General features: G+C 42.3%; 1 protein-coding gene across 1 annotated transcript in view; it reads left to right on the top strand.

Moving 5' to 3' along the window:
• Nucleotides 1–7,325: 7,325 nt before the first annotated feature.
• Nucleotides 7,326–23,366, top strand: part of PLCXD2 (phosphatidylinositol specific phospholipase C X domain containing 2) — a 55,284-nt gene continuing 39,243 nt past the window's right edge. The window contains exon 1 of the mRNA XM_073616099.1: nucleotides 7,326–7,677. Within this exon, the coding sequence (XP_073472200.1) occupies nucleotides 7,593–7,677 (85 nt within the window). The 5' untranslated portion in view covers nucleotides 7,326–7,592. The remainder of the gene's footprint in view (nucleotides 7,678–23,366) is intronic.

Genomic DNA, 23,366 nt, shown 5'->3' with positions numbered 1-23,366 from the left:
GGACTCCACCAGGACTCCCAGTTACTGGAAAAACAGACTGATTTCTCCCATCCTTAGGACAGGAGAACCAGCCTGTAAATTCAAAGAGATGCCAGACCAGCACTATCAATAGCGGGGGCAGGACAGTAAGAGGAGGCTGGGGAACCCCACAGTGGCAGAACACCAGGACCCGGAGGCAAGACAACCTTTGCAACCCCAATAGTTCTCCCACTGCTTTGGACCCTTATATTTTCTTGGTATGCTGGTGACATATATCTCTTGTTTTCTGCCACCCTGGGGGGGGCCCAATACAGTAGGAAGGGAGCTCACTGCAGACCATGTGAAAGGGCCGTTGTGGGATCGTAGTAAAGGGCCCCAGGATAGATTTTATATATATATATATATATATATATATATATATATATATATATATATATATATATTGCATTTTATAGTTGCCCCCCTACTTTTGTCCCTGTCCCCCCATGTGCCCCCCCTAAATATGAAAGCTGGAGACGCCACTGATCATAGGGAGATAAGACAACTTCTCTACATGAAGTGGCATGTTTGGGATTCACATCCAGACCCTAACCTAAGGGATGCTAAGCAGAAGTTCTAACCTCTAAGCCACAGAGCTGCCACATGTAAACACCTCCTACACATAAATACATATAATGCATTTCTTTGGACATACAGGTGGTGGAATTACATTACTCAAGAGTTATTCTTCTAGATTTATTCTGTGATATTTGGTGGGTGAGTGTAGAATAGTGATGTTACCCTCTAATTATTGGGAATTACATTTTAATTTCTGATGTTGGTACACATATCACATTTTTTGGGCTCAAATTATGATTATTTGGAAATAATAAAAAACAAAAAATTGTGACTCATTTTAAATGTGCATAAGCAATAGTATTGTTTGTGGTTTGTAAAGACACCTGTGTGTTTGGGTAAAGGTGTTGTATGAGATGGAGAGTAAAGGCTCATACACACTATAAGAAAATCAGGCGAACATTTTCGTCCAAAGAATTTTCGTACGTTTTTCGTATAGTGTGTACACAACTTTCGACATCTGATTCCGAATTTTCATACAAAAATTCCTGAAGGAACAAACAAAATTTTTCTCGTACAGGAATGGAACGAATGATTTACATTTAATGTGTCCCGTTTTCGTACGATTTTGTCCAAGAAAAATCAGAAAAGAAAGACTGCGCATGATCAGCAACAATAAACATAAAAAAAAAAGCCTTTGTCATACGAGAATATTCGTAAGAATTTTTGTACGAATTTTCTTTCATCGGTTCCGATTTGCTGTGAAACATCGAGAAAAATTGGATGAACGTTCACCCGATTTTCTTATAGTGTGTACCCCACTTAACAAGTGAAAGTGACAGAGAAAAATATATTTTACCAAAACATGAAAACATTCCACACTCTAGCATTCTTAAAAACAAAATAGATTACGTAGAAGCAACATTGTTGCAAAGACAGTTTATTTCAAAGAAAGATACTTTTCTTGTTGAGATAAAATGTATTTATTTGGGGAAGTTAAAATTGTACCATTAGAATCAATGGCTGAAACTTGCATTGGGCTACATAACTCTCATTTTCACTCCCAAAAAACGCTCTTTAAGCCATCGCTCATTTTGGTATTTACTATAGTGCCCTGTAAAAAAGCCATGGGAGCTAAAATAAAAGTAGTTTGCAGGTCTGAGCATGCTCAGTTGTGTTGGCACCTAATTGTACAGATGGGGAATTTATCTCTTCTCAGACTTTTAAAGATATTTCAGTGTAGAAATCATTTTTTCACACAGTTTAAAAGCAGATTATCTTTAAACAATATACCGCATATTTTAGTACCATTTAGGCAAATATATCATGCTTAAACATTATTTCCATGTGCACAACTCCAGGTTTTAGCAGAGTAATGCCCCGTACACACGGTCGGATTTTCCGACGGAAAATGTGTGATAGGACCTTGTTGTCGGAAATTCCGACCGTGTGTAGGCTCCATCACACATTTTCCATCGGATTTTCCGACACACAAAGTTTGAGAGCAGGCTATAAAATTTTCCGACAACAAAATCCGTTGTCGGAAATTCCGATCGTGTGTACACAAATCCAACGCACAAAGTGCCGGGCATGCTCAGAATAAATAAAGAGATGAAAGCTATTGGCCACTGCCCCATTTATAGTCCCGATGTACGTGTTTTAAGTCATCGCATTCAGAACGATCGGATTTTCCGACAACTTTATGTGACCGTGTGTATGCAAGACAAGTTTGAGCCAACATCCGTCGGAAAAAATCCTAGGATTTTGTTGTCGGAATGTCCGAACAAAGTCCGACCATGTGTACGGGGCATAAGAGTTTGGGTGCTATTTGTTTTCAGGGAACTATAGTAAATTCGATTTTGGGAGTATTTTTTTACCAGCGCTATAGTGAATACCGTTTTAGCGCTAATTAGCGTGATTAGTGCTAATTTGCTGTAATTATCGCCGCGGCGCTATAGTAAATGACCCCCATAGTGTTTTGCTTTTAGGCAAACAAGTTCAATTTTGGTATAATCTGACCAGAGTACCTTCTTCCACATGTTTGCTGTGTCCCCCACATGGCATCTCGCAAACTGCAAAAGGGACTTCTTATGGCTTTCTTTCAACAATGGCTTTCTTCTTGCCACTCTTCCATAAAGGTCAGATTTGTGGAGTGCACAACTAATAGTTGTCCTGTGGACAGATTCTCCCACCTGAGCTGTGGATCTCTGCAGCTCCTCCAGAGTTACCATGGGCCTCTTGGCTGCTTCTCTGATTAATGCTCTCCTTGCCCGGCCTGTCAGTTTAGGTGGACGGCCATGTCTTAGTAGGTTTGCAGTTGTGCCATACAGTTTCCATTTTCAGAAGATGGATTGAACAGTGCTCCGTGAAATGTTCAAAGCTTGGGATATTTTTTTTATAACCTAACCCTGCTTTAACCACTTCCCGCCCGGCCTATAGCAGAATGACCGCTGGGCGGTGGTTCTGTTATCCTGACTGGGCATCATATGACGTCCAGCAGGATAACAGCCCCCGTGCGCCCCTGGGGGCGCGCATCGCGGCGATCAGTGGTGAGGTGTGTCAGTCTGGCGGAGGCTCTTTATCACGTGATCAGCCGTGTCCAATCACGGCTGATCACGATGTTGACAGGAAGAGCTGTTGATCGGCTTTTCCTCACTCATGTCTGACAGACGCGAATAGAGGAGAGCCGATCGGCGGCTCTCCTGACAGGGGGGGTCTGCGCTGATTGTTTATCAGCGCAGCCCCCCCTCAGATTCCCACACTAGACCACCAGGGAAGCCCCCAGCATGTGAATGACCAGGTACATCCCCCATGGCTATCCACATGTAAAAAATATGCCAATCAGTGCCCACAAATGGGCACTAACTGGCACCTCTGTGGCAATTTAAAAAACAGGGATGCCCAGCAATGCCACCCATCAGTGTCACCCATTAGTGTCCATCAGTGCCACCTATCAGTGCCCATCCATGCCCATCAATGCCTCCTATCAGTGCCACCCATAAGTACCCATCAGTGCTGCCTATGAGTGCCCATCAGTGCTGCCTATGAGTGCCCATCAGTGCCGCCTACGAGTGCCAATCAGTGCCGCATACCAGTGCCACCTGTCAGTGCCCATCAGTGCCCATCGGTGCCACCTCATCGGTGCCCATCAGTGCTGCCTTATCAGTGCCTGTCAGTGCAGCCATATAAGTGCCCATCATTGAGGAAGAAAATGTACTTATTTACAAAAAAAGTAACAGAAACAAAGAAAAACTTGTTTTTTTTTTTAATTTTCGGTCTTTTTTTATTTGTTGCGCAAAAAATAAAAATCACAGAGGTGATCAAATACAACCAATAGAAAGCTCTATTTGTGGGAACAAAATGATACAAATTTAGTTTGGGTACAGTGGAGCATGACTGCGCAATTGTCGTTCAAATTGCGACAGCGCTGAAAGCTGAAAATTGGCCTGGGCAGGAAGGTGTCTAAGTGCCTGGTATTGAAGTGGTTAAACTTCTCCACAACTTCATCCCTGACCTGTCTGGTGTGTTCCTTGGCCTTCATGATGCTGTTTGTTCACCAAGGTTCTCTAACAAACCTCTGAGGGCTTCACAGAACTGCTGTATTTATACAGAGATTAAATTATACACAGGTGGACTATTTGCTAATTAGGTGACTTCTGAAGGCAATTGGTTCCATTAGATTTTAGTTAGGGGTATCAGAGTAAAGGGGGCTGAATAAAAAATGCACGCCACACTCTTTAGATATTTATTTGTAAAAAATGTTGAAAACCATTTATCATTTTCCTTCCACTTCACAATTATGTGCCACTTTGTGTTGGTCTATCACATAAAATCCTAATAAAATACATTTACGTTTTTGGTTGTAACATGACAAAATGTGGAAAATTTAAAGGGGTATGAATACTTTTTCTAAGCACTTTATGGAAGCGTGGCAAGAAGGAAGCCATTGTTGAAAAAAAGCCATAAGAAGTCCTAATTGTAGTTTGCGAGAAGGCATGTGGGGAACACAGCAAACATGTGGCAGAAGGTGCCAAAATTGAACTTTTCGGCCTAAAAGCAAAACACTGTTTGTGGCGGAAAACTAACACTGCACATCACCCTGAACCCACCATCCCCACCGTGAAACATGGTGGTGGCAGCATCATGTTGTAGGGATGCTTTTCTTCAGTAGGGATAGGGAAGCTGGTCAGAGTTTATGGGAAGATGGATGGAGCCAAATACAGGGCATACTTAGAAGAAAACCTGTTTAGAGTCTGCAAAAGACTTGAGCCTGGGGCGGATGTTCACCTTCCAGCAGGACAATGACCTTAAACATACAACCAGAACTGCAATGAAATGGTTTAGATCAAAGCATATTTATGTGTTAGAATGGCCCAGTCAAAGCCCAGACTTAAATCCAATTGAGATCCTGTGGCAAGACTTGAAAATTGCTATTCACAGATGCTCTCTATCCAATCTGACAGAGCTTGAGCTATTTTGCAAGTAGGAATAGGCAAAAATGTCACTCTCTAGATGTGAAAAGCTGGTGGAGACATCCCCCTAAAGACTTGCAACTGTAATTGCAGCAAAAGGTGGTTCTACAAAGTATTGACTTAGGGGGGCTGAATACAAGTGCACGGCACACTTTTCACATTTATTTGTAAAAACCATTTATCATTTTCTTTTCACTTTACAATTATGTGCTACTTTGTGTTGGTCCCCTCAAAATAACAACACACAGCCATTATTGTCTAAACCGCTAGCAACAAAAGTGAGTATACTCCTAAGAGAAAATGTCCAAATTGGGCCAATTAGCCATTTTCCCTCCCCGGTGTGGTGTGACTCATTAGTGTTACACGGTCTCAGGTGTGAATGAGGAGCAGGTATGTTACATTTGGTGTTATCGCTCTCACTCTCTTATACTGGTCACTGAAAGTTCAACATGGCACCTCATGGCAAAAAGAATTGTTGCTCTACATAAAGATAGTCTAGGCCAGTGATGGCAAACCTTGGCACCCCAGATGTTTTGGAACTACATTTCCCATGATGTTCAACTACACTGCAGAGTGCATGAGCATCATGGGAGCATCATGGGAAATGTGGTTCCAAAACATCTGGGGTGCCAAGGTTGACCATCACTGGCCTGGCTATAAGAAGATTACCAAGACCCTGAAACTGAGCTGCAGCACAGTGGCCAAGACCATACAACATTTTAACAGGACAGGTTCCACTCAGAACAGGCCTCGCCATGGTCGACCAAAGCAGTTGAGTGCACATGCTCAGTCTCATATCCAGAGGTTGTCTTTGGGAAATAGACATATAAGTGCTGCCAGCATTGCTGCACAGGTTGAAGGGGTGGTCAGACCATACATCGCATACTGCATCAAATTGGTCTGCAAGGCTGTCGTCCCCAAAGGAAGCCTCTTCTGAAGATGATGCACAAGAAAGCAGCAAACACTTTGCAGAAGACAAGCAGACTAAGGACATGGATTACTGAAATCATATCCTGTGGTCTGATGAGACCAAGATGAACGTATTTGTTTCAGATGGTATCAAGTGTGTGTGGCAGCAACCAGGTGAAGCATAGACAAGTGTGTCTTGCCTACAGTCAAGCATGGTGGTGGGAGTGTCATGGTCTGGGGCTGCATGAGTGCTGCTGGCACTGGGGAGCTACAGTTCATTGAGGGAACCATGAATGCCAAAATGTACTGCGACATACTGAAGCAGAGCATGGTCCCCTCTCTTTGGAGACTGGGCATTATTCCAACATGATAATGACCCCAAACACACCTCCAAGACGACCACTGCCTTGCTAAAGAAGCTGAGGGTAAAGGTGATGAAGTGGCCAAGCGTGTCTCCAGACCTAAACCCTATTGAGCATCTGTGGGGCATCCTCAAATGGAAGGTGGAGGAGCAAAAAGTCTCTAACATCCACCAGCTCCGTGATGTCATCATGGAGGAGTGGAAGAGGACTCCAGTGGCAATCTGTAAAGCTCTGGTGAACTCCATGCCCAAAAGGGCTAAGGCAGTGCTGGAAAATAATGGTGGCCACACAAAATATTGACACTTTGGCACCAATTTGGACATTTTCACTTAGGGGTGTACTTATTTTTGTTGCCAGCAGTTTAAACCTTAATGGCTGTGTGTTGAGTCATTTTGAGGGGACAGAAAATTTACACTATTATACAAGCTGTACACTCACTACTTTACATTGTAGAAAAGTGTCATTTCTTCAGTGTTGTCACATGAAAAGATAGAATAAAATATTTACAAAAATTTGAGGGGTGTACTCAATTTTGTGAGATACGTGAGATACTGTATCTCTTTCTCTCTCTCTCTCTCTCTCTCTCTCTCTCTCTCTCTCTGTCTATATATATATGTAGATCTCTCTCTCTCTCTCTCTCTCTCTCTCTAGAGAGAGAGAGAGAGAAAGCTATATCTATCTATCTATCTATCTATCTATATATATATATATATATATATATATATATATAATTTTTTTTTTTTTTTTTTTTTTTTAATATTGGAGGGTATGTTATAGATTCACATTGGCACCACCTAGCATTTTTATGAGAAAAAAGTACATTTTACTAGAACTTGGTCCATAAAAATCTTTTTTTTTAAAAAAAAAACTCAAAGCTTATTCAGGATCTTCTATTAAAAATGAATGGATTTATAATGCTTCTGTTACAAAGTATATTTAGAATGAAATGGGTTACTGTGAGCTCATTGTAAAATAAACCTTACAGCTGCCTGGCCAGGGATTAACCTTATTTCACCTCAAGGTGGCGTGCCAGCAGTCATGGCTCATGATGTCACATCTTTGTGACAGGCTGGATGAGAGGTACAGCCCAGCTTACTCAGCAAACAGACATAAGTCGCTTAGCTGTGCAGTCATGCTCAGAGCTGTCTGTGGTGCTGACAATACGGAAGGCTGCTTTCCCCCCAGTGTTCCAGGAAATGCAATCAGACAGCTGAACTGTATAGATCAGCCTCCCCCTAAATCCGAGATGCTGGGATATCAACAGATATAGACTGACCTTGGACTGAAGATTGCTGAAAGACAAGAGGAGTAAATCATGGCAGTGAAAAGTTATGAAGATTGGATGGGCACACTGCCAGTCTGTCTGAGTACATTGCCTCTATCTACCTTAGCCATACCAGGTATGTCCTTTTTTTTTTTACCTTTAATAAACATAAAATAATTATATTTTATTTCTGTATTGCCAATCGCTTACGGTTCTTGTATAAATGGTATGCAGTCCTGAATACGTTGCAATTAAAGGTGTAATTAACATTGTTACATTCATAGGATTACCGCCAGAGGAATGTGAGGTGTGTCATGAGCTCTCATCATGTCACTGAATGATTCACTTCAATCCTAGGTGACAGCATGGAGCTTGTACTCAGTAACACTGGGACTTTAGCATAGCTCAAACAAACAAATAAACAAATTGTGATTTTAGCATCAGAAGTCTGTTATTTTTTTTTTTCTTTAAAGAAATTTGGTTACCGTATTTACATAATTCGTACTGTTTATGTAACAATGTTAAAAGTGACATATATGATGCGGTTAAAGAATATGTTACAGCAACATTTCATATTCGTGATATGTGCCTACTGTACTATGTACTTGTATGAAAAAATATCCTGTTCTCTTTGTATTGCTTCCTATGTGTGAAATCCCTCCTGTTGCTGCCAGTCCATCTGCTTTGCTATTAAAAACTGACCACACTTAGCATGAAAGCACAATGTGGTTTGTTTTCTGGCTGTGCTGAGAACCCTTTTCCTCTAATGATCAGACTTGTGCTGACATGCATATCCCCCCACAGCCAATTACTGGGAAGATCAGTGTGTTGTTGTTTATCCTCCCCCAGCTCTCTAAGCACCTGAGAACAGAGGGTATGTGATAACTTATTTAAAAAAAAAAAGGGGGGGGGATTCATTTATAATGTTTTTTTTTTTTTTTATATCTATACACAAATGTTTTGCCTTTCATTTCTTTTTTTTAAACTGAATGGGTTGTTCTATCTACCAGGTGAGGGTTCACGTATACGTTATTAGCAATAAAACAGCAGTTTTTGTTTTTCTGAGCGCTCAGAAAAACAAAAACTTCTGTGTTATTGCTAATAAAATATATGTGAACCATCACCTGGGAAAACAACCCATTCAGTTTAAAAAAAGAAATGAAAGGCAAAGCATTTGTGTATGGATATTAAATAAACATTTTTTTGCTGAGATCAGTGTGTTGTTGTTTCTCCTCCCCCAGCTCTCTGAGCTCTCTATGCACCTGAGAACAGAGGGTATGTCATAACTTATTTCAAAAAAAGGGGGGGGGGAATTAATTTATAATGTTTTTTTAATATCTATACACAAATGTTTTGCCTTTCATTTCTTTTTTTAAAAAACTGAATGGGTTGTTTTACCAGGTGAGGGTTCACGTATATGTTATTAGCAATAAAACAGAAGTTTTTGTTTTTCTGTGTAAAGTTTGCCCTTTGGAAAGGTGGTCTTAGATAAACATGTAGTTTACACAGATACTTAATGTTTTTACACCTTAACTTTTAAGATCTCATCTAGGTGAGGATTATGTATCCAGCCACCCACTACATCCTGGGATGTCTACAACAGACATCTTAGGAGGCAGTTAGTGAGACAGATCAACCTGGTAGAAAATGACAGTGGTCTGCACATGCCCAGGGGGGTCTGTCACATGTGCAGACATGCAGTGGCCAGAGAACTATGGCATTTCTGCTCGCTCATGTGCGTGTTCTCGCAAACTGCCTTCTGGGATGCCTGATGATTCAAGGACTTTTTTCAGGGGAGCAGAATGGAGCAAGGGGAATTGCACCTGCACGGAACACAATGCTGGATTCCATGGACTAGTAAGGTTTCAAGTCACTTTAGAGGCAGAAGTTTTTTTTATCTTAATGCATTCTATTAATTAAGATAAAAAAACCCTTCTGTGTGTAGCAGCCCCCCTAATACTTATTTGAGCCCCATCTCGATCCAGTGATGTGCACGAGTGCCTCAGCTGTCCAGGATCTCTCCCTCCTGATTGGCTGAAACACAGCAGCGGTCCTGTTGGCTCCCGCTGCTGTCAATCAAAGTCAGTTAGCCAATAAGGAGAGAGGGGGCAGTGCCGAACTGCGACTCCGTGTCAGAATGGACAGACAGAGCTGCTTGCTGTGGGGGCAGTCGACAGGAGGGAGGGGCCAGGATCACAGAAGAGGGACCCGAGAAGAGGAGGATCTGGGCTGCCCTGTGCAAAACCAACTGCACAGAGGAGGGGAGTATAACATATTTATTATTTTTAAAGAAAAAAAAAAAGGAGACTTTAGTATCCCTTTAAGACATAGGAATAAAAGTTGACCATTTTAAGCACCCCACCAGTTTAATATGTTCTAACTGTAACTGACACTTTTGCTAGACAGCGTGATATGTTAGTGGAAGATTAAAAGATCTAATGGCAGGGTCAACAAGGGGGGGCTCAGAAAAAAAAGCTGCCATGTAAGGGCTTGCTTACACATCACATTTAGTGTGCGGTACCACAGCAACCCATTTAAGTGTATAAGGCTGCATCGAAACCTGTTATAGATGAGTTTCCAGCAGTGACAGGATCACTAATGTGACATAGCCCTGCAACGAAAGTGGTCGCGCTTTAGCTTTTTTTAAGGGTTAAAGCAGGCGTTAAAAAGGTTACATAAATCGCCTCTTCACCGCTTGCCCTATTCACTGTGGATCACGTTTCAGAGGTGCAGCAAGGGCTGCGGCATGTGGGAGCGGGCTTAAAGCGGGGGTCCACCTATCTATCGTTTTTTTTTTTTTTTGAGTTCATTCACAAACTTTTCTTCTCAGCATTATATACTCACATATTGTGTGTAATATGTCCACCTGTGTCAGATTTCGTCGGAAAGAATAACTTATATTATTCACTGCAGGCGGTTTCCATTTTCATTGTGGGCATTTGAAGCCCACAAGCATTTATTTCCTGGATGTGGTGAATGCTGTGCTCCCAGCATTCACCGCTCATTCCCGCACATGCTCAGTGGCATCCTGGGAAGCCTGAGACTAGCTCCCAGGAGACTGTGCGGAGTCTGGGAGAGGCTAGAAACACGCCTACTCCCACGGGAGGAGAACCAGGAAGTGCAAAGAAGAATAGAAAAATAAAAGGTAATTACTGCGATTTAAATTTTTTTAAACGGCATGTCAGCATCTAGGCCAGGAAGAGAATACATACAGATATTGTTCAAAATTTGGGTGGAACCCCGCTTTAATGTTAGTGACCGACTGTATAAAATATGTACATTTTTTATTTTGCTACAGTTCTGCTTTAACCTGGTTAATATTACATTATTAATCAGGGACATTGGAATCCAATAATATTACAGTACATTTACGGATTATAGAGGTTCTCTAGGAAAGTATTAAGGTCTTCCTCCATACTTACAGAGAGAGAGGCTGTTAGGTGATTTACAGGCCTCAGCTCATTAACTTCCACAAGAGGCTAAGGATTATAAGCCTAACAATAGACAAAGACAACCTAGCAACAACATTCTGCATTTTTCAAAAGATCAAAAAGAAAAACTGTTGGTGATCAGTTGGTTTGATATATTCATTTATTTTGCAATAAAAATAGTGGAACATCGTCCATATTGCTTGTTAATTGATGTGTGCATGGCCAAAATCAGACCTTACGTAGGACAAGGTCTGTTGCTGGCAACAATCACTAGCAATGAGATCAATAAACAGAGCACTTACCTGCATGGCATGGCTGAAACATTGCAGAATGTCGCTTGTCAACAAGAGAGAGGTGACAGAACAAAAGTGAGGGAGCAACGCAATAGCGCAACGCAAGTGAATGTTCTTTCCAATCTCTTGGCAATCCCATAGCTCCCAACTGTCTCTGATTTCGAGGGACTGTCCCTGATTTGGAGCAATGTCCCTCTTTTCTCCTCATTTGTCCCTCATTTTGGTCTGATCTATATAGTTGTATATAAAATTCACTTTTTTATCTTTTAAAAATCCAAATTCTAAATTGCTGCATTTGTAAATTTTAAAAGCCAATATAAAGGAATAGTAGTGGTAACAAAAAGCCCTTGTAGATTTAATAAACCTTTTTTGGTTAATTCTCCTTTAACCTCCCTGGCGGTATGATTATTTCGGATTTTAGGTGCTGAAAGCGGTAAAATTATTTTGCATGGAAATTTGGCGTTTTATATTGTAGGTCTGTAATTCTTAACAACAACACACTTAAATCTGTCCAAACAAGAGTCTAGTAGATATCCCGGGTATGATGAAGTTTGAAACACAAAAACATAAATTATAATAAATAAATATAAATAATTAAAAAAAATAATAATATAATAATAATAATAAAATAAATTTCCCCACGATTCACTATCGCTCAATTCTGCAGTGTTCTAATTTACTATCCGCTGTTTTCTAGGTGGTCTAAAGCCACTTTTGACGTAAAGGGACACTTTTTGGTTGCTATGGACAATCTCCAGTTTCCAGGCAGAAAGAACAGTGTATATAATATAAAACTGCATGCAGGGCATGGGCCAAAGCACTGGGGACAAAAGGGATGTGAAATAATTTCATACAGTACTGTAATCTGTAAAATTACAGTACTGTATGTGTTATGGTTTGTACATTTTTTTAAATTTGCCGCCAGGCTCCGCCCCCGTGCTGCAAATGGGCACAGTGAGGCATGCAGATGGGCACAGTGAGGCTGCAAATGGGCATAGTTGACCCTCTTTTCCACTTACAGTAGCTGTGCATTTCTCATCCTAGGCTTATACTCGAGTCAATAAGTTTTCCCAGTTTTTTGTGGTAAAATTAGGTGCCTCGGCTCATATTGAAAATCGTTCAATACTGATATATTGACCTCATTTCCTGAGGCTCGAAAGCACCAGGACAGTACAAATAATACCCCCTTTTTGGAACATAGACAGTCCACGGTATTTAGTAAGACGCATGGCAAGTTTTTTGAAGTTTTAATTTTTTGTCACAATTTTTTTGAAAACGAAGAAATTTAAATAAAAAAGATTTTCACAACTGTTTTTATTTAACATACTGTCACCGATGCAGTACAGCATCATCATATAACTGGTATTTCGGTGATCAAGGACACTGACTGGTGACAGTATAGAGAAAAATAACAAAAAAATGTAATTGTTTTGTAAAAATGTTTTTTTTTTTTTTTCTTTTTTTTACGATTTTTTGGTCTACTGTGACCAGAGTAACACTACTACTTTGGGGAGGTGATCAGGATTTTTATTTTGCACACTATGATTGCTTATAACAGTAAATATCACTGTTATAAACAGTCATTTTTACTAAATGAAATCGATTCATTCAGTGTTTACTATTGTGATTAGCTGTGATGGGCCCGTCTGTACCATGTGATCACTGTGACCAATCACACAGATCAACACAGTAGTACACAATAAATGGCATGAATGGAAGCCATCCATTGTGTACAATTGTCATATGATCTGCTGTGATTGGTCACAGCGATCATATGGTACCAGCAGCAGGCCAGTAAATTGATCTGTCATATGCTCCAGTGGACACAGCGGGTGACAGATCGCACCACAGCATGGCCCGTGGGGTGCGTGCAAGGTGTGTTCTAGGGGGGACGTCAAATGACGGCCTAAAGTCAAACGACGGCCAGGTGGGAAGCAGTTAAAATAATAAACACATCATACGTATGGTTTTGCACAGAGCAGCTCTGAGCCTCCTCATCTCAGGTACCCTGCCAGGGCTTCTTGCCCCTCCCTCTTGCTGAGTGCCACCAAAGCAAGCTGCTTGCTCTGGGGGCATTCACGCATGCTCTCTCCTGAGCTGCCTCTTTGTGTTTTTGGGACACACAGAGCCTGTCTCAGTCCCATCCCCCCGGTCTGTCCTCACTGGTTGTGATCGACAGCAGTGGGAGCCATTGGTTCCCGCAGACTGTGTCTCAGCCAATGAGAAGGGAGAGACCCGGGAGACCCGCTGCTCTCGTACACATCGCTGGATCAAGATCATACTCAGGTAAGTATAAGTCCTCATGCACACGGACGTTTTTACAGCTGCTTTTTTGAGCTTTTTTTGCAGCTTAAAAAGGCCTGTCTATGTTAGTCTATGGCTTCATGCCCACCTAGGCGTTTTTGAGCTGCAAGTGGCATAGGCGTTTTTAAGCTGTAAAAAAAACCCAGGACCAGTGGGTTCTGAGAGACGTTTTTCAGCTGTAAAAACGCTCTAGCGCTCAAAAACGCTCAAAAATGTCATTCGCCAACGTTTTTTAACGTTTTTGATCCATTGAAAAAAAAAAAAATTTTGAAAAAAAAAAACGCTAAAAAACGCTAACGCTGAAAAACGCTCAAAAACGCTCAAAAACGCTATTGCAAAAACGCTGAAAAAAGCTGAAAAAAGTTAAAAAAAATCACTGCAAAGATACTGGCGTTTTCATAACGTTATTTTAACAGCCTGTGTGCATGAGGGCTTAGTATCAGGCTGCGGGGGGAGCTGCACAGTGAAGGTTTTTTACCTTGATGCATAGAATGCATCAAGATAAAAAACCTTCACCCTTTACAACCATTTTAAATTGTTCGAGAAAAAAATATAACCCTGCCCCTTTGAATTTATTTACACAATTCTACTAGTGTATATAGCAAAATGGCAACATTGTGCCTAGTGTGCTTGAGCTGCATTTAAAAGGTGATGACTTTGTAAGCATTTTTTTAGGTTATCATCAACAAGTTCATGGGGCTTATTTTACTATGCTATACTGCCATACCAATCATTATTTTCAGGACTATGATTCTTATTTTGAGCTCTTTTATTGGCTTGTACTGCTTAGAATTGAATATGTCAAATATTAATTATTATAGCTTAGTGAATTAGGCCTATTGCTAGTTACTTTTCAAAAGGTTGGTAAAGCATTACCTGGTCATGATTTGGATATGTTTTCCCATTTAGACCCCTTTCACACTGGGGCCGCGGCCGTGTCAGCGCTAAAGCACTGCTCGTTTTAGCGGCACTTTAGCGCTGTTTAAGCGTCACTTTTCAGCCACTAGTGGGCCGCTTTTAACCTCAAAGAAGGGGTGAAAAGTGCCTGTGTTGCGGCGCTTCCGAAGTGCTTTTCAGGTGCTTCAGAAGCACTGCCAATTAATTCCAATGGGCAAGGGCGTTGGGAGCGCTGTATACAGCACAACCCAAACTGTCCCAAAGATGCTGCTTGCAGAACTTTTTCTAATGTCCAGAAAGTGCACCGCGCTAATATGAAAGCACTTGGGCGGCATGGGAGGCAGTTTTCAGGAGCTTTACATGTGCTATTTCTAGCGCTTAAAATGCCTGAAAACTGGCTCAGTGTGAAACGGGTCTTACAGCACCTAAATGTAAAAGGTGTGTAAATTCTCTGTAGAACAGCTGCATTAATAAAATTGCATCCTTACATCGAAAATATGCTTACGTACCCTGTCCTGCCAGATTCCATTGTTACTAGTACCAGTATATTTAAAGAGCTTCAAAACTGTGCTTCAAGGAAAATCTTTAAATGGGCAATTATACAAACTCTTGTACAGTTTAGACTGTAATATAGAAATGCATTTATGGCACTTATACACATACCTTGAAAGATGATGTGCACTTATGGAGACTAAAGACAAGCAGATTAAGTCACGTGAGGATTTAACCTGGATCAGAACAATGCTCCATTCTCTCCATCCATCACTTGCTAACTCTAGTCAGTAGGTGAGTGAGATTCAAGAGTCATCCCATTTTTGTTAAGCATTGGGTGTGCAGGGAATAATGGGGCAAGTAAATAGATTCAACGAGGAAAGACCACAGTAATGGTGACTATATTAGGTTTCCTGAATAAATTAGTTCACTTATACCATTTATTAGTACAATAACATGCAGCTGAATCACCACAGAATAGATTTTCTTGGATTTTCTCAGATTCACATACACTATATTGTCAAAAGTATTGGGACGTCTGCCTTTACACACGCTTGAACTTTAATGGCATCCCAGTCTTAGTCCGTAGGGTTCAAGGAGTTAATATAAAGTACTGCGCTATACACATAAATAAACAATAACATCCAGCACTACATTCTTAACAAAGATTGCGTGAATGAATAAAGTGAAAACAGTGCAAAGGACTCTGTTATTCACTTCACTGGCATAAATATTAGATTCACACCGGCCTTAAAGTGTATGTATGTATATCCCAAAGTGAGGGTTCAATCCCTGCAAATAAAATCTAAAATCAACCATCAATGCTCAAGTGTAAAAAGGATACAAACTTCTGAGGTCACGAGTGTCTTAGGGCTTGTTCACACTAGTGGTTGAGGAGCAGTAAAACTTCATAGTTGAGCTGTGGCTCTACTGTCCCCCTCTGCAAGTGCCCCAGAACCACGTGCAGTGCACACAGTTGCGGTGTGCTAATGTGGAGTTCGAGGGGTTAAGGCAGGTCGTGAGGCGATACAATGCTTCCTCAACGCCTGTCAAATGCTCTGAGGCTAGATTCACACTTGTGCAGTTTCCCTGGGGCCACATTGCACGTGCACAGCAGCCTATTCATTTGAATGGGCCACTGTATCCACTGAAAAGGCAGGGAAAAGGAAATGCGGTTCCCAGTGAGGAGCTTCTTCCAGACTGGGAAATCCTTAAACAGTACACCAAGATAGAGAGCACATCTGTGCTGTGTAACATAAAATCCATAAAGTTAAAAATCTCTCAAGCCGATACGCACAGATGTTGAACCCTTACAGTGAACGTAGGCACTGCCTCAATTGTGCATAATAGCTTACGCATTTCAAGGGCATACCCCCTAATCAGAGCCCTTTTAGACAGTTGTCACTGGAATAGGTTCTCCCATTGAAAGAATTACCCTCATCTCTTGTTTCATAAAAATTATAATATGTGTGATTGTCTCTAATGTTTTTTCTTGGTTACAGTGGTCACAAGGATAAATAGTGGTGTGAATCCCCCAAGCGAAGACACATGCACCAAAAAAAAAAAATGAGGCAGAGGTTTTAATCCTTCCACCCTCTATCCAAAGTACTTTGGGGTCCATGCTAAGTGTTCAGCACCCTCTTTTCCAGAAACCCCAGGATCCCTTGGAGCGCAAGCCTCCTTTCACCTACCAGTGACCACCAATTACTGCCTGTATGGTGTTATGAGTGTGTTCCCTAATAGAGAAGTATTATACTTCATTTTGAGGATCTGTTCTAACAAGGAAGTATACTATTTACCTATTAGTGCAGTGGTTTCACATAGAGTGAGAATTCTCTCTCAGTAACTCCCCATTGTTCCTTATCTTTACATTGCCATCTGTTCTAAAAGTTGCCCATGAAGTACAAATTATTTTTGAGTACATTGTGTAAATGGGAATATGTAACAAACATGTAGCGGGGGTATCTCAAACTTGACTGCAAAGGTGGAAATACACTTTAAGCCTATATAAAATATTAGTGACTGGGTTTACATATGCTTTTGGTGTGTAAGCAGCTTAACACTTTGTGACTTGGTATAAAAAAATTCATTGTATAAATGTAAGCAAAATCCACATATATGCCTTGAGGATTTACACTCTTTGCTCATTGAACTATAATAGATTAGAGCAGTTAATACAACCCTTTGAACATTAATCATTAGAACATTAGAAGACCAAACATTTTAACCCGTAAAGCGTGCAAATCCATGTAATGCCATTTAATATGTACACCTACACGCAATAGCAAGCTACAGCCAATCAGAAATCAGCTTCCAAGGCTTAAAAAACAAGTCATCTAGTAATGAAGTCCAGCCTTCAGCTATGAACAATTAGTATTCTTTCAGCCAAATAAAGGTCATGTGCTTTGTGCATTAAAATGTGGGGTTGATTTGCTAAAACTGGAATGTGCAAAATTTGGTGCAGCTGTGCATGGTAGCCAATCAGCTTCTGACCTCAGCTTGTTCAATTAAGCTTTCACAAAAAAAAAAAAAAAATGGAAGCTGCTTGGTTACTTTGCAGAGTTGCACCAGATTCTGCACTCTCCAGTTTTAGTAAATCAACCTCTCTGTCTTTGTGCACCTTCACGCGGGCAGACCGTTCAGGTCAGTTTTTCAGGCAGACCTGATGACATCCAATCCAATCCTATCTGCTAAAAACTGACGGATGGGGATCCATTCCCTATCCGCTAAAAACAGATCCATTCCCTATCCGCTAAAAACAGATCCATTCCCTATCCGACTGGTTGATTGGATGGCAGTCAGGTGTAAAAGGACATGCGGTCCGTTTACATCAGCAGACAGATTCCCCGCTGAGCAGGTGGACTTCAACGGAGCCCGCCCCATGTGGAAAGGGCCTTATTCATCTGTTGTAGTTCAGTAGTGCTTTTAAGGGAAAGTACAGTATATGTTTAATGGGTAGCATTTGGAGTTATCATTTCAGTTTGAAAAACAATAGTGAAAAACATTGTATTTTACATAGTTACATGGTTAGTAAGGTTGAATAAAGACACCAGTCCATCCAGTTCAACCTAGGACAAGTAAAAAAGGCGCAATGCAGGTATACCTCAAATAACTGTTCCTAAATAGTCCAATGGCCGGATGGGTATATATAAATATATATACAAGGGGAAATCAGTCAGGGCTGCCACCAAAAAAAGACCAGAAGCGAGGTCCAATAGGTTAAAAGATAAACAAGGAAAAGGGGCGCCTCTGAGTATATATCAATAAACATTTATTTCAACAAACAATATCCGCTCACATGGAAGACTGTAGTGTTACGTTCCGGTGCGTCTCTGGGCAGAGGAAAAACTGGAGGACCACAAGTCTCAGCAAGTCCGTGCAGTGCTGATCCCACATCGGATCCTGGCGAGGATGGATAGTGGTAGCTGGACACAGCAGGGGCTCCCTCAGGTCTCCAGATGGCACTTCCGGGTAGGGATGGGTTAAAATAACACAGACCCACTGTCTGCGGGTTCCAAGGATGGGCACTGGAAGAGGCAGACTACGAGGGACCCCCTAGCAACAGGCATTTAGAGTGGTAATGGTGTTTTTCTATCCACGGAGCCAGACGAGCCTCACCATACTCTGCAGCACGCCCGGCGATCGGCCTTGGCGTCCTCTTAACCCCATCCTTGGAACCCGCAGACAGTGGGTCTGTGTTATTTTAACCCATCCCTACCCGGAAGTGCCATCTGGAGACCTGAGGGAGCCCCTGCTGTGTCCAGCTACCACTATCCATCCTCGCCAGGATCCGATGTGGGATCAGCACTGCACGGACTTGCTGAGACTTGTGGTCCTCCAGTTTTTCCTCTGCCCAGAGACGCACCGGAACGTAACACTACAGTCTTCCATGTGAGTGGATATTGTTTGTTGAAATAAATGTTTATTGATATATACTCAGAGGCGCCCCTTTTCCTTGTTCATCCAGTTCAACCTGAGTGAGTGTGGGTGCGTGTCTACAATTGTCCCTATCCCTGTACATTGTGTCTTATTAACCGCTTCAGCCCCGGAAGATTTTACCCCCTTCCTGATCAGAGCGTTTTTTGCGATTCGGCACTGCGTCGCTTTAACTGACAATTGCGCGGTCGTGCGACATGGCTCCCAAACAAAATTGTTGTCCTTTTTTTCCCCACAAATAGAGCTTTCTTTTGGTGGTATTTGATCGCCTCTGCGATTTTAATTTTTTGCGCTATAAACAAAATGAGAGTGACAATTTTGAAAAAAACGCATTATTTTTTACATTTTGCTATAATAAATATCCCCCCAAAAATATATAAAAAAAACATTTTTTTTCCTCAGTTTAGGCCGATCGTATTCTTCTACATATTTTTGGTAAAAAAAAAAAAAAAAAACGCAATAAGCGTTTATTGATTGGTTTGCGCAAAAGTTATAGCGTTTACTAAATAGGGGATAGTTTTATGGCATTTTTATTAATAAGTTTTTTTTTACTAGTAATGGCGATCGGCGATTTTTATTGTGACTGCGACGTTATGGCGGACATGTCGGACATTTTTGACACATTTTTGGGACCATTGTCATTTATACAGCAATCAGTGCTATAAAAATGCACTGATTACTGTGTAAATGACACTGACAGTGAAGGGGTTAACCACTAGGGGGCGGGGAGGGGTTAAGTGTGTCCTAGGGGAGTGATTACTAACTGTAGGGGGATGGGCTGTGTGTGTCATTACTCTGATCACAGCTCCCGATGACAGGGAGCTGTGATCAGTGACACTGTCACTAGGCAGAACGGGGAGATGCTGTTTACATCAGCATCTCCCCGTTCATCCTCTCCGTGAGGAGATTGCGAGTATCCCCGCGGCGATCGAGTCCGCGAGACCTGCGACCCGTCTCACGGAGCTCCCGGCCGGGGCGCGCGCGCGCCGCCGGCGGCGCCCACGCAATGACATGGCGGAGGCTCTTTACCACGTGATCAGCCGTGTCCAATCACGGCTGATCACGATGTCAATAGGAAGGGCCGTTGATCGGCTCTTCCTCACTCGCGTCTCAGATCACCACACTGGACCACCAGGGATCGCCATTAGGACCATCAGGGAAGGGGCAACATGTGGATGGCCAGGTATGTACCCCATGGCCATCCACATGTGCCCAGTGTGCCCAGTCAGTGCCCAATATGTGCCAATCAGTGCCCACAAATGGGCACTGATTGGCACCATTATGTTGCAGTGATGCCCAGCAATGCCACCCTTAGGGGCATCAGTGCAAACATTTAGTGTCATCAGTGCCACCCATCAGTGTCCATTGGTGCCACCTGTCAGTGCCCATCAGTGCCCATCCATGCCCATCTGTGCCAACTATCAGTGCCACCCATAACTACCCATCAATGCCACCTACGAGTGCCCATCAGTGGCGCCTATGAGTGCCCATCAGTGCCTCATACCAGTGCCACCTATCAGTGCCCATCAGTGCCACCTATCAGTGCCGCCTATCAGTGCCCATCATCAGTGCCTGTCAGTGCCACCTCACCAGTGCCACCTCATTGGTGCCACCTCATCAGTGCCCATCAGTGCCGCTGTATCTGTGACCATCATTGAAGAAGAAAACGTACTTATTTACAAAAATTTTTAACAGAAACAAAGAAAAACTTGTTTTTTTTTTCAAAATTTTCGGTCTTTTTTTATTTGTTGCGCAAAAAATAAAAACCGCAGAGGTGATCAAATACCAAAAGAAAGCTCTATTTGTGGGAACAAAATGATAAAAAAATTGTTTGAGTACAGTGTTGCATGACCACGCAATTGTCTTCAAATTGCAACAGCGCTGAAAGCTGAAAATTGGCCTGGGCGGGAAGGTGTCTCAGTGCCTGGTATTGAAGTGGTTAAAGCTGAATTAAACAAACACATATCAGGAATATAAAATATTGAAGTAACATGTACTATAAATACGGAGTATTTTAGATTAGTAAATAGAAGGAGCTCAGTGCAACAAACATACAGGTTCCAGAACTAAACAGATACACAAATACCTCCATTGGGCATGATTACACTTTACCGATATTGCATTTCAGTCCAAAATGAATAAAAGCTGATACCTGCCATTTCAAGTCCCACTGCTCCCCTAAAGTGTAAAGCAATCTACAGCAAAAACTAGCATACACAATTCCATTAAGTTAGATTACACAAGCATTATAACAAATAGCATGCAGAGACCAGCAACTTTTTCAAATTTGAACGGGCATCCCCTATGTTGGTAGATAACCCGTTCATAGCTAAGAGTGGTGCCCATATGAGTTACCCATTCTCTATGGGTGGAAAGGGAAGCACCTTTCCAGTGGAGCAAAATGACTCTGCGAGCCTGAAACAGGGCCCTGGAGACTGCTTCCGTAGTTAAAAAATGCATCTGAGAGTACATCACCTAGCATTCCTAATAAACAGCATTTGGTGTCCAAGGGTTAAGTACACTGGAATGCTTGATTAATGGTAGAAAGTATGGATTCCCAGTATCTACCGTATGTAACTTTAGACAGCGCCATAACTCATGAATAAGATCCCTGCTACATTTAGGGCAGGCAGGGTCAGGGAGAAGTTCCATCTTGAATAATTTAAGAGGAGTAGAATGTACTCTCAACAAGATGTACAGTTAGAAAAGGCACAGAGAGGTATTTAGGGAACTATCATGCACCGCTTCCAATGCCATCTCCCATTGCTTGCTGGTCAATTCCCCCAGATCAGCCACTGTTCCATTGGCTTGCAGGGATATGCTTTTGAATAGATGGAGAGTAAAGATGCGTAACAGCTAGCTATAACACCTTTCTGTACTTTACTGTATTGCAACATACCAAAAATGGGGGTTGGAGAAAGAGAAAAGTCTACCGATATGTTTTGGGCCGCAACTGCATGGTGCAGTTGTGCATAGAAGTGCTTAGACTGCAGTATATGATAACGGAAAATTGTATACTCACCTTTCCGTAATTTTCCTTTCCTGTCGCATCTTCATGGCAGCATACACATTGGGTTGTGACTCCGCCTCCACAACCTGATAGGACCACATACCTATAAATTAATGAGTAGGCACCCACCCCAGTATTCTCTGTATATATAAGTCACCTCAGAAGTGTGGGCGATTGTATGCTGCCATGAAGATGCGACAGGAAAGGAAAATTACGGAAAGGTGAGTATACAATTTTCCATTGTCCTGTCGCATCATGGCAGCATACACATTGGGGAGTAACTCGCCAGACTGGGTGGGAATGCAAAGTAAATTTATTGACAAGAAACAGAAGAGTTGGCCTGTATAACGGCCCTCCCGAATTCTACTGCTGATAAGCGTGCAGCATCCACTTTATAATGGGATATGAAGGTGTTTCTGGAGGACCAGGTGGCCGCTCTACAGATGGTTTCCGCTGAGACTCTACAGTAAGTTGCCCATGAAGTAGCCATTGCCCTGGTAGAATGTGCTCTTAAGCCTTCTGGAATCTGCAAGGTGCTCAAGGAGTAGGTCTTCTTGATAATTTTCACAAGCCATGAGGTGATGGTACGGGCAGAGGCCGCTTGGCCTTTTCTAAATCCGTGTGGGATGATTAGAAGGTTTTCAGACTTTCTGAATGGCTTGGTTGTTGAGAGGTATTGCAAAACGTTACCCCTGACATCCAGTGGACGAGGAGCGCCCTGATCCGTGACGAGGGCCGGGAGGTCAATCTCCTGGTTAAAGTGAAATGAAGGAGACTTTTGGGATAAATCGATCTGAAGGCTTCAGGGTTAGCCTGTCCGGGTAGATCATCAGATACGGCTCTTTGACTAGCAAGGCTTGCATTTCTGAGACTCTCTTGGCTGATGTAATAGCGATTAGAAATGAGACCTTTAGTGTCAGGTCCCAAAGGGAGATGTCTTCAAGTGGGAAGAAGAATGGTTCTCTGGATAAGACTTCCAGGACGGTTGAGAGATCCCATGTCGGAAATGAAGGCTTTCTAGGAGGCCTTAGTTTTAGACAGGCCTTTTGGAATTGAACCACCAATGGATTGAGGGCCCATTTAACTCCTGTCAAGGCAGAGATGGCAGATACTTGTACCTTTAGGGTGCTGGACCCAAGACCTTTGTCCAGGCCTGACTGGAGGAACTCGAGCACTTGCACTACTGATGGGGAAGAAGAGTCCCAACCTTGTTCCTGAGCAAAGGAAGTGAACTTTTCCCAAATCCTTCCATAGGTACTATTTGTGGTAGACTTTCTAGCCTGGAGCAGGGTATCGACTACCTTCCGAGAGCATCCTTGGCCTAGAAATCTAGACCTTTCAGCCTCCAGGCCGTTAGGTGTAACCTCTCCGGGCTCGGGTGGAGTAGCTGGCCCTGGGTCAGTAAATCTGCCGACACGGGGAGTGGAAGTGTGTTCAGCTGTAGGAGGGTGGTGAACCAAGG

Source organism: Aquarana catesbeiana, linkage group LG02 (assembly GCF_042186555.1).
Source record: "Aquarana catesbeiana isolate 2022-GZ linkage group LG02, ASM4218655v1, whole genome shotgun sequence".
Classification (NCBI taxonomy): Eukaryota; Metazoa; Chordata; class Amphibia; order Anura; family Ranidae; genus Aquarana; species Aquarana catesbeiana.
This window is presented reverse-complemented; position numbering and strand designations above follow the sequence as displayed.